The following is a 19,212-nucleotide window of genomic DNA, read 5'->3' as shown; positions in this document are numbered from 1 at the left end:
ACGCTCCCTTTTTGGAGCCTAACGCAGCCCTTCAGAGAGTACCAGCGTTGTTTAAAAGGAGCGGGGGGAAAAAAAACCACGCGTAGCTAACGCACCCCTTCTAACGCAAAACTCTAAATCTAGGCGATTGTTTTTTTAATGCACAATGAATCAAGATGTAGATTCTTAACATTACCATATTATTTTAAAAGCATTAGTCAAAGGCAGCCCTAATTTGAGGTGTAGCATAGATGACAATCTTTTTAGCAATACAGAAGTTAAGCAGAAATAAAATGTGTGTAAAACAGAATAAATGGTAACTTTTAAAATATATTTTACTTTACCACCCTGTATACAGTGCATAGGTTTTTTTTTGTTTGTTCAATTCCTCTTAAACAAAACATTTAGATAAAAGAAATGTCTCTCAATATACTTTGTAATTACGAGGTAGTGCAGTTCGACCATAAAGTAATATGAAACCCATTGTTTTATTATTTAAATACAGCACACAATTTTAAACAACTTTTCAATTTACTTCTATGATCAAATTTGCTTTGTTCTCTGGGCATCCAATGTTAAAGGAATAGCAATGTACTACTGGGAACTAGTTAAACACATTGGGTGAGTCAATGACAAGAGGCATATATGTGCAGCCATCAATCACCAGCTAGCTCCCAGTAGTCCAGTGCTGTTCCTGAGTCTATCCAGGTATGCTTTGTAACAAAATGTGCCATGAGCATTAAAGGGACAGTAAACCTTAAAAATAATGTTATATAATTCTGCACATAGTGCAGAATTATATAACATTATATTAGCGCAATCTTTATAAAACAAAATTTCCCCTTTGAATTTAAAAAAAAACCTGCTGTTTTACAGACCCGCTCTCTGTGATCTGCTGAGCGAGTCTGTTTTTTTTTTCAAACAGCGCATCGGGCCAGCTGTATAGTCACAGCCCGGCCCGACCGCGAGATAGCACTAAGTGCAGCTCGCTCCTGCTGTCTGACAGAGCAGAAGCGAGCTGCACTTAGTGCTATGGCGCGGTCGGGCCGGGCTGTGACTATACAGCTGGCCGATGCGCTGTTTGAAAAAAACAGACTCGCTCAGCAGATCACAGAGAGCGGGTCTGTAAAACAGCAGGGTTTTTTTTAAATTCAAAGGGGAAATTTTGTTTTATAAAGATTGCGCTAATATAATGTTATATAATTCTGCACTATGTGCAGGATTATATAACATTATTTTTAATGTTTACTGACACTTTAAGCACATTAGATAATAGGAAAGTTGTTAAAAACTGCATGTTCTATCTGAAAGATTACATTTGACTTTACTGTCCCTTTAGAAAGTGCACAATTCATATTGCAGAGAAGAGTCAAATCTATCAAATATCTATAAGATGGTTGTCAAATCCATTATAGGTAAATGGAGGTATATCGGGGGAACATGAGGCAGTGTTAGCCAGGCATGCCAATGGGTTAACACTACATGAGTTGTATTTATCGTGGGGCTGGAAATAAACAGCATCATGAGAGTGAACTGAAGGGTCTTCATTGAAGTAATTATAGGGTCTAAGGTAAAAGCCCACTCCATTTCCTGCAGTAACCGTGTTGGGAATATCTTCTGAATGGGGGATGTGCAGGAACCCAGCTGTTATCCAGGCTACCAGATCCTAGAAACACAAAGGGTAAGACAACATAATGAGCAGACTCCTGACATTAGAGATGGTGCTTTTTTCCTCAAAACACAATATGAAGGTCAAATTTACATTGTTAGCTTGTCCAAGACATTTTAAATATCATCACATACAGGGAGTGCAGAATTATTAGGCAAATGAGTATTTTGACCACATCATCCTCTTTATGCATGTTGTCTTACTCCAAGCTGTATAGGCTCAAAAGCCTACTACCAATTAAGCATATTAGGTGATGTGCATCTCTGTAATGAGAAGGGGTGTGGTCTAATGACATCAACACCCTATATCAGGTGTGCATAATTATTAGGCAACTTCCTTTCCTTTGGCAAAATGGGTCAAAAGAAGGACTTGACAGGCTCAGAAAAGTAAAAAATAGTGAGATATCTTGCAGAGGGATGCAGCACTCTTAAAATTGCAAAGCTCCTGAAGCGTGATCATCGAACAATCAAGCGTTTCATTCAAAATAGTCAACAGGGTAGCAAGAAGCGTGTGGAAAAACCAAGGCGCAAAATAACTGCCCATGAACTGAGAAAAGTCAAGCGTGCAGCTGCCAAGATGCCACTTGCCACTAGTTTGGCCATATTTCAGAGCTGCAACATCACTGGAGTGCCCAAAAGCACAAGGTGTGCAATACTCAGAGACATGGCCAAGGTAAAAAAGGCTGAAAGACGACCACCACTGAACAAGACACACAAGCTGAAACGTCAAGACTGGGCCAACAAATGTCTCAAGACTGATTTTTCTAAGGTTTTATGGACTGATGAAATGAGAGTGAGTCTTGATGGGCCAGATGGATGGGCCCGTGGCTGGATTGGTAAAGGGCAGAGAGCTCCAGTCCGACTCAGACACCAGCAAGGTGGAGGTGGAGTACTGGTTTGGGCTGGTATCATCAAAGATGAGCTTGTGGGGCCTTTTCGGGTTGAGGATGGAGTCAAGCTCAACTCCCAGTCCTACTGCCAGTTTCTGGAAGACACCTTCTTCAAGCAGTGGTACAGGAAGAAGTCTGCATCCTTCAAGAAAAGCATGATTTTCATGCAGGACAAGTACTCCACAGCGTGGCTGGCAAGAAAGGGTATAAAAGAAGAAAATCTAATGACATGGCCTCCTTGTTCACCTGATCTGAACCCCATTGAGAACCTGTGGTCCATCATCAAATGTGAGATTTACAAGGAGGGAAAACAGTACACCTCTCTGAACAGTGTCTGGGAGGCTGTGGTTGCTGCTGCACGCAATGTTGATGGTGAACAGATCAAAACACTGACAGAATCCATGGATGGCAGGCTTTTGAGTGTCCTTGCAAAGAAAGGTGGCTATATTGGTCACTGATTTGTTTTTGTTTTGTTTTTGAATGTCAGAAATGTATATTTGTGAATGTTGAGATGTTATATTGGTTTCACTGGTAAAAATAAATAATTGAAATGGGTATATATTTGTTTTTTGTTAAGTTGCCTAATAATTATGCACAGTAATAGTCACCTGCACACACAGATATCCCCCTAAAATAGCTATAACTAAAAACAAACTAAAAACTACTTCCAAAACTATTCAGCTTTGATATTAATGAGTTTTTTTGGGTTCATTGAGAACATGGTTGTTGTTCAATAATAAAATTAATCCTCAAAAATACAACTTGCCTAATAATTCTGCACTCCCTGTATGGGGGGGGGTGACGGACTGGAAGATCCCTGGGTGAGATGTAATGGACGGATTGTGTGAAAATGGCACCTAAGAATGGGGTATAAGGGGGATTATGGCTGATATGGAGATGATTTAGCTAGCTCCGTATAGGACAAAAGAGGATGAACCTGCCCATGCTGGTGTATGTAAGAACCGGAGACTTCAGGGTGCAGTAAATACCCACATACTAACCTGATCTTTGATACTTTCATTATCGATGAAGCTAGAAAATTTGACAGTTGGGGACCAGGGGTCATTTTGGTTGTAGATGCTGCTACTTTGAGGCTCCTCATCTTTGCGCTTTGTGACTGCCAGCTTGTACCTGCAAGTACACAAACTGAACGTTGAGAAAGAGCATTAATCTGTGCACAGGTCTTTACACTGTTACGGCACCCAATGGAAAGTATAACTATCACAGTGATATGTTAAATCACCACCAGGTGTTTATTAAAGGGGCAGATCTCTGAGTTAAAAGCCAATGAATTCTTAATTGCATTTGTATATGGGAAACTGAGAGCTTTACAACCCTAGCATATTTTACACTATTTTGTACCTTAAAGTATTATGTTCCCATCAGTATTGCAATATATTAATAGGGGACTTATAATAAATCAGTTTAAATGTATGCATTGCCTAAATTTTCCCAAACATTATAATTTGACCTAATTTGAGAGATAATCTGCTGTACTTGCAGAGAATAAGGCAGTAACATGTTTGTTATCATAAGCTCAAATGAAGTGTATGGTAATACCAAATGCCTTAGTTGAGTCAACATAGCTACAATTTGCTATTTTTATTACCCACTCATCAGTCATTACTGGTGTTGATGCCTTGTGAATAAACAGCCATAATCAACACTCACATGCAAATTAAATAAGTAGCTCCTTTAAAAAAAATGCCAAGCTAGAAGAATAGGTAAACAAGAAGTCATAGAAGCATGGAAGGAACCGTAGCAACAGTCACTCACTTGGCCCAGTTCATTGAGTTGTGAACTGAACTGGCCTCTGGCAGAAAGTCCCCAGCAAAGCTGACCATCTGGATTCTGTAGGACCTCTCATGGCCCCATTTGTTCTTCTTATTGCTAGCAAATTGCATGTATCGAGGCATGCTGGAATGTAACTCAAAAGCTGCCTCATTTTCAGAGTCCAACGTTTTCCTGGTGAGCTTTGTCCTTTGTATTTGCATTTCTGGATTCCATGGAACAGTAAAGGGCTCAAACTCCATATCATGAGCAACCAGTGAGTTATTGGTTCCTGCAAATTAAAAAACAAGAAATAAAACATTAATGACAATGAAATCAGGGTGAAACTGTTACAAATGTATAACCATTATATGATTACAAATAGATAACTATACACATATTATATGATAAAATTATATACAGGTGGCCCTCGGTTTACGCCGGTTCAATTTGCGCCGTTTCAGAATAACAACCTTTTTTTCAGTCATGTGACTGCTATTGAAAAGCTTTAGAAAGCAGTACACTAATTAAAATATCTAGTAGGTGGAGCTGTCCGCTTTTTTTGCAGCACATTTATGCAACTTAAAGGGACATGAAACCCATAAAGTTTATTTCATGATTCAGATAGAGAATACAATTTTAAACAACTTTCCAATTTACTTCTATTATTTAATTTGCTTCCTTCTCTTGTTATCATTTGCTGTAAGGTTTTTTCTAGGCAAGCTCAGGGGCAGCAGAGAACATAGGTTCTAGCTGCTGATTGGTGGCTGCATATATATACTGATTGTGTTGTAATACCCCAGGTGAACAGTGGCACTATTTGGGCTTTTCCTCTTATAGTCTTATTGTCAGGAAATGTATAGTTCTAGAATTTTCACAATGTCTGGAGGAAATGGTGCTCTTGTATAAATATAAATATAAACACAAAGGAAGATTGATATAGAGAATATCAAAAATTCCCAAAGTATGCAATTAAAGCACTCTAGGCCCTAACTAAGGAACAGAAATTCCAAACAGGATTTTAAAATATAACCTTTATTAATTTTAAAGTATAAAAAAACAAAATTGTTTGGTTAATTAACACACAATTAAAATACACTCCAGTACCTGGATCAATGTAATGGGTTGTATACTAGATCACAAAATATAATAATTTGGCCTGTATAGATTAACAGTTACTGTGATCTAAATTATAACCAATTTAGGTTGCTTTCTAATGCTAAACTATAGTGATGTGTAGTGCTTAAGAGCTAGAATCCTGACTCAATTCTCAGTAACAAAGTAAACCAAATATCAGCTCAAATATGCTCATGGAAAATATAATGGTTGAGTATAATGTTAAATTTAGTTGAAATTGGTTTTGAACACACATGTGTATTCAAGAAAGATGTTCATGTGGTATATATGTATATAACCCCCTGTTGTATATATATATATTAATACCATCAAGATTATATACAGAATGGTAGTACTTAAATTAAATTTAGCACATAGTATACACTTATTATATGTATATATTCTCCTTTCCACAATAATGATACATCTAAATTCATCAGTAGTTGGTATACCAACGGTCGTGTAAGATCTAATATCAAACCATAATGCAGGGGCGTATTAAGGCATAGGCCAACAAGGCCGGTGCCTAGGACAGCAGATTTTTAAGGGGCAGCAGAATTTTGAGTCCCTAGGGCCACTCTACTGAACTCAGGGCTGGGTGGCTAAATCAACCAATTACTAATGACTTAAATGGCTGGCCCAGCTATTGCTATCCTATGGGATTGTATGTGGGTGCGCATGACGTGGTGACAGTGGAGGCGGAGCTCACTTGCACAGCCTGGCCTGGACTGAGAGGGAATGCGGTATTCTTCCTGGCTCCACCGCGTGATTGAGACTCACACAGACTACACAGTGCAGTGTGCACTACAATGTGACCACTGTGAAACAGCATATGCCTTTCTCCCTTCAATACATCTTCATTAGGCATTAACCCTTTAAGGACACAGCTTTCAGTTTGCTCAACTGTTTTATGACGGAAAAATTCCGTCATATGTCCTTAAGAGGTTAAAATACTTAAACGGATTAGTCACTAAATACTTGTACATTTACTGTTTGTCTATCTGTCATACATGCAAAGAATATGTATTTATTGCTGAATCTATACAACTATGTGACTTAAAACACAACTGAAAATATGATGTATGCATTTAATACATTCAGAAACACTACAAGTATATACTTTATTATGATTGTATCATGTGACTTTATCCCCTAGGATACAATTCCTAAACCTATCATAACTACTGTTGTATTTTTTAAGTACTTTTAAAGGCCAGTTTGTATATTCATTACATATTTATCCAAGCAGATATTTTGCTTAAATAACTGTCAATCACCAAAAAAGATGTTTAAGGTTAAACAACTACCTACTGACAAACTATCATACAGTGAAGGATATTTTTTTCTGATATAAACACTTTAATCATCTGACTTGCAAAATATTGTCTTAATATATATGTGTGTGTGTGTGTGTGTGTGTGTGTGTGTGACCAGAGTGAATGCAAGCCCTGGTGAAAATCTACTTAAAAAGACATTTTATTTTTTATTTTTTACACCCTGCCCCAAAAATATTATGTCTAAAAAAAGGCCTTAAACCTGGGGTGGGGTGGGGGGGCAGCAGAATTTTGAGTGCCTAGGGCAGCACAAAACCTAAATACGCCCCTGCCATAATGTTTATATGTGTGAATATGTCCATAAACATATTTACTAAGTGTAATGTCCATTCCAGTTATGGGTTAATAAAATCAGACACCTTGTTATTTTATAAGCTTTAATAATCTTAATTTCAGCATACGTGGTGGTCAATTCCCTCCTTGTGATTAATGTTAAACCAGGGATAGGCACAGACAAAGGCTGTGGCGAACATTTTCCATAGTACAGACCTTAATGAAGGACACCAAGGTACATTTGAAATTAAAAACATTATTTTATAGTACTTGGTGTTATTATATTGATACAGATACCACTGATTCTATAACCAGCCCTCCTCTGGCTACTACTGTGTCATTATATAGCGCTAGGTGTTATTATACTGATGCAGATACTGTATACTGTCATCCAGATCTTGATGACATCATCATTACAACATCAATGAGACCCATATATTCTGGTTACCTAATTACAGTTTACCGTAAATACCGCGGCTATAATATGACTTGTGCTGCATATGATTAATTGATGTGACTTATGATATGGTCAGATATTTATATACCTTCAGTGTATCACTGTATAACATATCTTTGCAGTCTAAGTTCTGGATAGCCGCTGGTGATGAGTGAATTGTCACAAAGTTAGAGTATCTTATATATTGAACTATAGTATCATCACAGTAAGAGTATCTATATATTTTTTGTATAATAAGCGGTTAGTATTAATGTGCTTTCTGCGAATAGCTCGCATATAATAGGGAGTTAGTACTGATGTGCTTACTGCGAATAGCTTGTATTCCCTAAATGAATACTACAGCCACGTCACGAGCAATGTAAATTATGCTCAAATAAAAGAGCTGATGCCAAGTGACAATACTAAGTATAATTACCACAATAACTACGTTACTGTAAATATTTCAACTGGTCTTATTGATTTAACATCAGAACAGTTGGTATTAGCATGGCGTTTCTACTGCTAGTGATATAGTGCAGCCAACGCTGCAATGATAAAGTGGTCAGACTATCAGTCACTATCCACAAATTAGGTTTAGGCCGCAATTGTGCAGGTAATTGTAGCGGTTAGACTAAGTCTGGCACAACCCAGACTATATACATAATCTATTATAATTAGTTAGTATCCTAATAGTTCCATTGTACTCAATATCTTGGCCGCTATATTAAATTAGTTGTCTGAACAATTGACATGAGTATAGCGTTTCCACTGCTAGTGCTAGTGCAGCCTGTGCTGCAATAATAAAGTGGTCAAAACAGTGGCCTTTGATAAAGCCCAATAGGGCGAAACGCGTCAGGGGAGAGTGGTGAACTAGTTCACACTCTATTTTTGTGTATTTTTAAATTGCCCGGTAGCTTGAATCCATGAGTTGCTCTTGCTACTAATGCATTATAGTTAATTACTTGCTCTGTCTGGGTTGGGCCAGACCTACCTTAACTGCTTGTATTACCTGAAAAATAATATCAGCTGTAAAAGTTACATCAATGTAGCTATTATGTTGCTAACTTATTATAATTAATTATGTTCACAGTCTGGGTTGTGCCAGACTTAGTCTAGTTGCTAAAATTATCTGAATGATTGTGGTCCTTACCAAACCGAAAGATAAAGATCACTGTTTTGACCACTTTATTATTGCAGCACAGGCTGCACTAGCACTAGCAGTGGAAACGCTATACTCATGTCAATTGTTCAGACAACTAATTTAATATAGCGGCCAAGATATTGAGTACAATGGAACTATTAGGCTACTAACTAATTATAATAGATTAAGTATATAGTCTGGGTTGTGCCAGACTTAGTCTAACCGCTAGAATTACCTGCACGATTGCGGTCTAAACCAAATTTGTGGATAGTGACTGCTAGTCTGACCACTTTATCATTGCAGCGTTGGCTGCACTATATCACTAGCAGTAGAAACGCCGTGCTAATACCAACTGTTCTGATGTTAAATCAATAAGACCAGTTGAAATATTTACAGTAACGTAGTTATTGTGGTAATTATACTTAGTATTGTCACTTGACATCAGCTCTTTTAATTGAGCATAATTTACATTGCTCGTGACGTGGCTGTAGTATTCATTTAGGGAATACGAGCTATTCTCAGTAAGCACATCAGTACTAACTCCCTATTATATGCGAGCTATTCGCAGAAAGCACATTAATACTAACCGCTTATTATACAAAAAATATATAGATACTCTTACTGTGATGTTACTATAGTTCAATATATAAGATACTCTAACTTTGTGACAATTCACTCATCACCAGCGGCTATCCAGAACTTAGACTGCAAAGATATGTTATACAGTGATACACTGAAGGTATATAAATATCTGACCATATCATAAGTCACATCAATTAATCATATGCAGCCCAAGTCATATTATATGAATATAGCCGCGGTATTTACGGTAAACTGTAATTAGGTAACCAGAATATATGGGTCTCATTGATGTTGTAATGATGATGTCATAAAGATCTGGATGACATTATACAGTGTTTAACCAGGGATAGGCAAGGTGTCCGTACACTGACACTGGTGTTCGTGAGTAGCCCTTGCAGTGTCCGCCACAACCTTATGTTTTGATTGAATAATAGGAATAAAAAAAAATATCTAGTGTGAATGAAGTTAGTGGTTTGTCAAGAGACTGCTAGCGATATTGAGTTATAAGTTATGGAATAACTAAAGCCTGAGTGAAATACTGGATGTGCATCTGCATCTGTATAATAACACCCAGCTCTATAGAAAGACACAGTAGTGACACTGGCACATGCGTATAGCCAGACAAGCGTTGGTTATAGGGTCAGTACTATCTGCATCAGTATAATAACACCCAGTGCTATATAATGACACAGTAGTGACACTGGTACATGGGTATAGCCAGAGGAGGGTTGGTTATAGGGTCAGTGGTATCTGCATCAGTATAATAACACCCAGCGCTATATAATGACACAGTAGTGACACTGGCACATGAGTATAGACAGAGGAGGGCTGGTTATAAAATCAGTGGTATCTGCATCAGTATAATAACACCCAGCACTATATAATGACACAGTAGTGACACTGGCACATGCATATAGCCAGACAAGGGTAGGTTATAGGGTCAGTGGTATCTGCATCAGTATAATAACACCTAGCGCTATATAATGACACAGTAGGGACACTGGCACATGGGTATAGCCAGAGGAGGGCTGGTTATAGAATCAGTGGTATCTGTATCAATATAATAACACCAAGCACTATAAAATAATGTTTTTAATTTCAAATGTACCTTGGTGTCCTTCATTAAGGTCTGTACTATGGAAAATGTTCGCCACAGCCTTTGTCTGTGCCTATCCCTGGTTTAACATTAATCACAAGGAGGGAATTGACCACCACGTATGCTGAAATTAAGATTATTAAAGCTTATAAAATAACAAGGTGTCTGATTTTATTAACCCAGAACTGGAATGGACATTACACTTAGTAAATATGTTTATGGACATATTCACACATATAAACATTATGGTTTGATATTAGATCTAACACGACCGTTGGTATACCAACTACTGATGAATTTAGATGTATCATTATTGTGGAAAGGAGAATATATACATATAATAAGTGTATACTATGTGCTAAATTTAATTTAAGTACTACCATTCTGTATATAATCTTGATGGTATTAATATATATACAACAGGGGGTTATATACATATATACCACATGAACATCTTTCTTGAATACACATGTGTGTTCAAAACCGATTTCAACTAATTTTAACATTATACTCAACCATTATATTTTCCGTGAGCATATTTGAGCTGATATTTGGTTTACTTTGTTACTGAGAATTGAGTCAGGATTCTAGCTCTTAAGCACTACACATCACTATAGTTTAGCATTAGAAAGCAACCTAAATTGGTTATAATTTAGATCACAGTAACTGTTAATCTATACAGGCCGAATTATTATATTTTGTGATCTAGTATACAACCCATTACATTGATCCAGGTACTGGAGTGTATTTTAATTGTGTGTTAATTAACCAAACAATTTTGTTTTTTTATACTTTAAAATTAATAAAGGTTATATTTTAAAATCCTGTTGGGAATTTCTGTTCCTTAGGGCCTAGAGTGCTTTAATTGCATACTTTGGGAATTTTTTATATTCTCTATATCAATCTTCCTTTGTGTTTATATACTGATTGTGATTGGCTCCCCCCATGTGTTCAGTTAGAAACCATTTGTGCATTGTTGCTCCTTCAACAAATGATACCAAGATAATGAACCAGATTAGGTAATAGAAGTAAATTAGAAAGTTGTTTAAAATTATATTCTCTATCTGAATCATGAAATAATTTTTTTGGGTTTCATGTCCCTTTAAGAGCCTGAAATTGATCTGCGTACACAGAGCAGACATTAGCTATCGAGCAACAAGTTTTATCAGCCACTTCCCTATTATCTTCCTGTCCAGCTGCTTAAGGTGAGGGTGCCTAACTGCTTATTAATCACTGCAGATTGAAATGCATAGAATAAGTGCAGACCCAATATTATCTAACTAACATGCTAACAATGCAGAGAACTGATTAAGTAAAGTAAAAAAACGTTTTTGTTCATTAAACTTAGTTTGATGATGATGCAGTCTGTTGTGTGATTATTTAATTAGGTGCTGTTAGCAAATATTTTTATTCATTAAACTTAGTTTGATGATGATACAATCTATATTATTAGGTTTATAATGCTGTTTTGAATTTAAAGTCTTCATTTCAAAGCTTTAAAAATAATGTATTAGGTGTTACTTATGACAATTTTTGAGAGGGGCCTGGAACCTAACTCCCTCACTTCCCATTGACTTACATTATGAACTGGGTTTCAATTTACAACGGTTTTGATTTACAAACATTCCTCCTGGAAATTAACCCCGGAGTAAACTGAGGGCTACCTGTACTTACAAAATATTATAATAGACCTAAAAATACATAAGAAAACGTGTCAGAACTACAGCAATATCTAAAAAATGTGACATAGATAGATAGAGATACTGTAAATGGTATTTAAAGGGACAGTCTAGGCCAAAATAAACTTTCATGATTCAGATAGAGCATGTAATTTTAAACAATTTTCCAATTTACTTTTATCACCAATTTTGCTTTGTTCTCTTGGTATTCTTAGTTAAAAGCTTAACCTAGGAGGTTCATATGCTAATTTCTTAGACCTTGAAGGCCACCTCTTTTCAGAATGCATTTTAACAGTTTTTCACCACTAAAGGGTGTTAGTTCACGTGTTTCATATAGATAACACTGTGCTCGTACACGTGAAGTTATCTGGGAGCAGGCACTGATTGGCTAAACTGCAAGTCTGTCAAAAGAACTGAAATAAAGGGGCAGTTTGCAGAGGCTTAGATACAAGATAATCACAGAGGTTAAAAGTATATTAATATAACTGTGTTGGTTATGCAAAACTGGGGAATGGGTAATAAAGGGATAATCTATCTTTTAAAAAAAAAAAATTCTGGGCCGCGATCCGATATAAATCGTTGCCCGCAAAAGCCGGCAATGCCAAATTTTGCGCTGGTTTGGTATCACATATACGGCATAACATAGAAGTTACGCTCGTATATTTCTGCCTTCGGCCGTAGTTTTTTGGCCCATAGACAGGTATACCAAACCAGCGCAGTTTGGTATCCAATATGCAGCGTAAGGACTTACGTGGCGAAAATTGAGAAATCTTACTCCATTTTCACCTCGCCACAAATTGCAGGCGTAGTAAGCCTTACGCTGAGTATTGGAGCCCCGTAGCTCCCTAAACTGGCTGCAAAATAAAACCTAACACCTAACGCATGAGCAATGTCTATCTACCTGTCAACCGCGATCCCCCGCCGCAATCCCTAATAAAGTGTTTAACCCCTAAACCGCGGCTCCCAGACCCCGCCGCCACCTACATTAAATGTCTAACCCCCTAATGTGATCCCCCTACACCGTCGCCACCTACATTAAAATTATTTACCCCTAATGTAATCCCCCTACACCGCCGCCATCTATATTAAAATTATTACCACCTAATGTGAGCCCCTACCCCACCGCCACCTATTTTAACTATATTACCCCCTAATCTAATCCCCCTACATCGCCGCCACCTATATTAAATGTATTAACCCCTAACCTAATCCCCCTACACCACCGCCACCTATATTAAATGTATTAACCCCTAATCTAATCCCCCTACACCGCCGCCACCTATAACAAATGTATTACCCCCTAAAATACTAAAATGTTCCTACCCTAAACTAAATTACAAATAGCCCTGAAAAGGGCTTTTTGCGTAGCATTGCCCCAAAGTAACCAGCTCTATTACCAGCCCTTAAAAGGGCCTTTTGCGGGGCATTGCCCCAAAGTAACCAGCTCTATTACCAGCCCTTAAAAGGGCTTTTTGCGGGGCATTGTCACAAAGTAATCAGCTCTTTTACCTGTAATCTGACCCCCCTACACCGCCGCCACCTATAATAAATGTATTACCCCCTAATCTAATCCCCCTACACTGCCGCCACCTATATTAAAATTATTAGCCCCTAATCTAATCCCCCTATACTGCCGCCACCTATATTAAATTTATTAACCCCTAAAATGCAAAAATTTCCCTACCACTAAATATAAGTCTAACCCTACTAATAGCCCTGAAAAGGGCCTTTAGCGTGGCATTGCCCCAAAGTAACCAGCTCTATTACCAGCCCTTAAAAGGGCCTTTTGCGGGCCATTGTCACAAAGTAATCAGCTCTTTTACCTGTAATCTAATCCCCCTACACCGCCGCCATCTATATTAAATGTATTACCCCCTAATCTAATCCCCCTACACGCCGCCACCTATATTAAATATATTAACCCTAATTATATTAGGGTTAATATAGTTAATATATATTATATATATTAACTATATTAACCCTATCTAACTCTAACACCCCTAACTTAATTATTATTGAAATAAATCTAAATAATATTAATAATATTAACTAAATTATTCCTATTTAAAACTAAATACTTACCTATAAAATAAACCCTAAGATAGTTACAATATAATTAATAATTACATTGTAGCTATTTTAGGGTTTATATTTATTTTACAGGTAACTTGGTATTTATTTTAACTAGGTACAATAGCTATTAAATAGTTAATAACTATTTAATAGCTACCTAGTTAAAATAATTACCAATTTACCTGTAAAATAAATCCTAACCTAAGTTACAAATACACCTACACTATCAATAAATTAATTAAACTACAAATATCTAAACTATAATACAATTAAATACACTAAACTAAATTACAAAAAAAAAAGACACTAAATTACAAAAAATAAAAAAAGATTACAAGAATTTTAAGCTAATTACACCTATTCTAAGCCCCCTAATAAAATAACAAAGCTCCCCAAAATAAACATTTTTGCCTACCCTAATCTAAATTCCAAAAGTAATCAGCTCTATTACCAGCCCTTAAAAGGGCCTTTTGTGGGGCATTGCCCCAAAGTAATCAGCTCTTTTACCTGTAAAAAAAAAACAACCCCCCCATTACAACCCACCACCCACATACCCCTACTCTAACCCACCCAATCCCCCCTTTAAAAAACCTAAGTCTAACCCCCAAGTGCTCCTTACCTGTCCTGAAGACCGGCGGAGAAGGTCCTGTTCCAGGCGGAGAAGTCTTCTTCCAGGCGGCGACCTCTTCTTCTTCCAGGATCCAGCCGGCACGGAGCGGAGGTGTTGAAGACCAATGACTGCGCAGCTGAAGACCGTCCACCTGGAACTGAAGACCGGCGATGCTGGAACTGAAGATCGGCGATGCTGGAACTGAAGACCGGAGCCGGAGCGTGGAAGATCCTCTTCATACGATCGCCGCCGTACACTGAATCACCGGTCTTCAGTTCCCCATGGACGGTCTTCAGCTCCGCGGTCATCGGTCTTCAACTCCTCCGCTCCGTGCCGGCTGGATCCTGGAAGAAGAAGAGGTCGCCGCCGGGAAGAAGACTTCTCCGCCTGGAACAGGACCTTCTCCGCCGGTCTTTAGGACAGGTAAGGAGCACTTGGGGGTTAGACTTAGGTTTTTTTAAGGGGGGATTGGTGGGTTAGAGTAGGGGTATGTGGTTGGTGGGTTGTAATGGGGGGGTGTTCTTTTTTTTTACAGGTAAAAGAGCCGATTACTTTGGCGCAATGCCCCACAAAATGCCCTTTTAAGGGCTGGTAATAGAGCTGATTACTTTTGTAATTTAGATTAGGGTAGGGAAATTTTTTTATTTTGAGGGGCTTTGTTATTTTATTAGGGGGCTTAGAATAGGTGTAATTATCTTAAAATTCTTGTAATCTTTTTTTATTTTTTGTAATTTAGTGTTTGTTTGTTTTTTGTAATTTAGTTTAGTGTATTTAATTGTATTTTAGTTTAGATATTTGTAGTTTATTTAATTAATTTATTGATAGTGTAGGTGTATTTGTAACTTAGGTTAGGATTTATTTCACAGGTAAATTGGTAATTATTTTAACTAAGTAGCTATTAAATAGTTATTAACTATGTAATAGCTATTGTAACCTAGTTAAAATAAATACCAAGTTACCTGTAAAATAAATATAAACCCTAAAATAGCTACAATGTATTTATTAATTATATTGTAGCTATCTTAGGGTTTATTTTATAGGTAAGTATTTAGTTTTAAATAGGAATAATTTAGTTAATATTATTAATATTATTTAGATTTATTTCAATAATAATTTAGTTAGGGGTGTTAGAGTTAGATAGGGTTAATATAGTTAATATATATAATATAATAACTATATTAACTATATTAACCCTAATATAATTAGGGTTAATATAGTTAATATATATAATATAATAACTATCGCCAAGATTTAGAGTTTTGTCGGTAAAGACCCGCGTAGCTAACACAGATTTTTTTCCCAACGCACCCTTAAAACAACGCTGTTATTGAGAGTTGTCTGAGGGGCTGCGTTAGGCTCCAAAAAGGGTGCGCTGAGCCGAATTTACCGCCACTTCAACCCTCAATACCAGCGTTGCTTACGGTAGCGGTAAAATGGCAAAACGTGCTTGTGCACGATTCCCCCATAGGAAACAATGGGGCAGTTTTGGATGAAAAAAACCTAACACCTGCAAAAAAGCAGCGTTAAGCTCCCAACGCAGCCCCATTGTTTCCTACGGGGAAAGAGTTTCTAATTCTGCACCTAACACCCTAACATGAACCCCGAGTCTAAACACCCCTAACCTTACACTTATTAACCCCAATCTGCCGCCCCCGCTATCGCTGACACCTGCATTATATTATTAACCCCTAATCTGCCGCTCCGTACACCGCAGCAATCTACATTATACCTATGTACCCCTAATCTGCTACCCCTAACATCGCCGACACCTACATTATATTTATTAACCCCTAATCTGCCCCACCCCAACATCGCCACTACCTACCTACACTTATTAACCCCTAATCTGCCGACCGGACCGTGCCGCTACTCTAATAAAGTTATTAACCCCTAAACCGCCGCACTCCCGCCTCACAAACCCTATAATAAATAGTATTAACCCCTAATCTGCCCACCCCCAACGTTGCTGCCACCTAACTTCAAGTATTAACCCCTAATCTGCCGACCGGACCTCGCCGCTACTCTAATAAATATACAGGGAGTGCAGAATTATTAGGCAAGTTGTATTTTTGAGGATTAATTTTATTATTGAACAACAACCATGTTCTCAATGAACCTAAAAAACTCATTAATATCAAAGCTGAATAGTTTTGGAAGTAGTTTTTAGTTTGTTTTTAGTTATAGCTATTTTAGGGGGATATCTGTGTGTGCAGGTGACTATTACTGTGCATAATTATTAGGCAACTTAACAAAAAACAAATATATACCCATTTCAATTATTTATTTTTACCAGTGAAACCAATATAACATCTCAACATTCACAAATATACATTTCTGACATTCAAAAACAAAACAAAAACAAATCAGTGACCAATATAGCCACCTTTCTTTGCAAGGACACTCAAAAGCCTGCCATCCATGGATTCTGTCAGTGTTTTGATCTGTTCACCATCAACATTGCGTGCAGCAGCAACCACAGCCTCCCAGACACTGTTCAGAGAGGTGTACTGTTTTCCCTCCTTGTAAATCTCACATTTGATGATGGACCACAGGTTCTCAATGGGGTTCAGATCAGGTGAACAAGGAGGCCATGTCATTAGATTTTCTTCTTTTATACCCTTTCTTGCCAGCCACGCTGTGGAGTACTTGGACGCGTGTGATGGAGCATTGTCCTGCATGAAAATCATGTTTTTCTTGAAGGATGCAGACTTCTTCCTGTACCACTGCTTGAAGAAGGTGTCTTCCAGAAACTGGCAGTAGGACTGGGAGTTGAGCTTGACTCCATCCTCAACCCGAAAAGGCCCCACAAGCTCATCTTTGATGATACCAGCCCAAACCAGTACTCCACCTCCACCTTGCTGACGTCTGAGTCGGACTGGAGCTCTCTGCCCTTTACCAATCCAGCCACGGGCCTATCCATCTGGCCCATCAAGACTCACTCTCATTTCATCAGTCCATAAAACCTTAGAAAAATCAGTCTTGAGATATTTCTTGGCCCAGTCTTGAAGTTTCAGCTTGTGTGTCTTGTTCAGTGGTGGTCGTCTTTCAGCCTTTCTTACCTTGGCCATGTCTCTGAGTATTGCACACCTTGTGCTTTTGGGCACTCCAGTGATGTTGCAGCTCTGAAATATGGCCAAACTGGTGGCAAGTGGCATCTTGGCAGGTGCACGCTTGACTTTTCTCAGTTCATGGGCAGTTATTTTGCGCCTTGGTTTTTCCACACACTTCTTGCGACCCTGTTGACTATTTTGAATGAAACGCTTGATTGTTCGATGATCACGCTTCAGAAGCTTTGCAATTTTAAGAGTGCTGCATCCCTCTGCAAGATATCTCACTATTTTTGACTTTTCTGAGCCTGTCAAGTCCTACTTTTGACCCATTTTGCCAAAGGAAAGGAAGTTGCCTAATAATTATGCACACCTGATATAGGGTGTTGATGTCATTAGACCACACCCCTTCTCATTACAGAGATGCACATCACCTAATATGCTTAATTGGTAGTAGGCTTTCGAGCCTATACAGCTTGGAGTAAGACAACATGCATAAAGAGGATGATGTGGTCAAAATACTAATTTGCCTAATAATTCTGCACTCCCTGTATTAACCCCTAAAGCTAAGTCTAACCCTAACCCTAACACCCTCCTAAATTAAATATAATTTTAATCTAATGAAATAAATTAAATCTTATTAACTAATGTATTCCTATTTAAAACTAAATACTTACCTGTAAAATAAACCCTAATATAGCTACAATATAACGAATAATTATATTGTAGCTATTTTAGGATTTATATTTATTTTACAGGCAACTTTGTATTTATTTTAGCTAGGTACAATAGCTATTAAATAGTTATTAACTATTTAATAGATACCTAGTTGAAATAATTACAAAATTACCTGTAAAATAAATCCTAAACTAAATTACAATTAAACCTAACACTACACTATCAATAAATGAATTAAATAAATTACCTACAATTACATATAATTAAATAAACTAAACTAAATTACAAAAAAAAAAAAACACTAAATTACAAAAAATAAAAAAAGATTACAAGAATATTAGGCTAATTACACCTACTCTAAGCCCCCTAATAAAATAAAAAATCTCCCCAAAATAATAAAGGTCCCTACCCTATTCTAAATTAAAAAGTAACCAGCTCTTTTAAAAGCCCTTAAAAGGGCTTTTTGAGGGGCATGCCAAAGTAATCAGCACTTTTGCCTGTAAAAAAAAAATACAACCCCCCCCCAACATTAAAACCCCCCACCCACATACCCATACTCTAACCCAAACCCCCCTTAAATAAACCTAACACTACCCCCCTGAAGATCTCCCTACCTTGAGTCGTCTTCACCCAGCCGGGACGAAGTCTTCATCCGATGGGGCAGAAGAGGACATCCAGACCGGCAGAAATCTTCATCCTATCCGGGCAGAAGAGGACATCCAGACAGGCAGACATCTTCATCCAAGCGGCATCTTCTATCTTTTTAATTTAGAATAGGGTAGGGACCTTTATTATTTTGGGGGCTTTTTTATTTTATTAGGGGGCTTAGAGTAGGTGTAA

The 19,212-nt window shown here is 37.6% G+C and overlaps 1 protein-coding gene across 1 annotated transcript in view; it reads right to left on the bottom strand.

Moving 5' to 3' along the window:
* Positions 1–1,182: 1,182 nt before the first annotated feature.
* Positions 1,183–19,212, bottom strand: part of LOC128641670 (membrane primary amine oxidase-like) — a 29,575-nt gene continuing 11,545 nt past the window's right edge. The window contains exons 2-4 of the mRNA XM_053694205.1: positions 4,314–4,599; positions 3,539–3,668; positions 1,183–1,645 (exon numbers count right to left, since the gene is read on the bottom strand). Of these exons, the coding sequence (XP_053550180.1) occupies positions 1,358–1,645; positions 3,539–3,668; positions 4,314–4,599 (704 nt within the window). The 3' untranslated portion in view covers positions 1,183–1,357. The remainder of the gene's footprint in view (positions 1,646–3,538; positions 3,669–4,313; positions 4,600–19,212) is intronic.

The sequence above is a fragment of the Bombina bombina genome, chromosome 1, assembly GCF_027579735.1.
Source record: "Bombina bombina isolate aBomBom1 chromosome 1, aBomBom1.pri, whole genome shotgun sequence".
Classification (NCBI taxonomy): domain Eukaryota; kingdom Metazoa; phylum Chordata; class Amphibia; order Anura; family Bombinatoridae; genus Bombina; species Bombina bombina.
The sequence above is the reverse complement of the archived record's forward strand: the minus strand, read 5'-3'. Positions and strand labels throughout refer to the sequence as shown.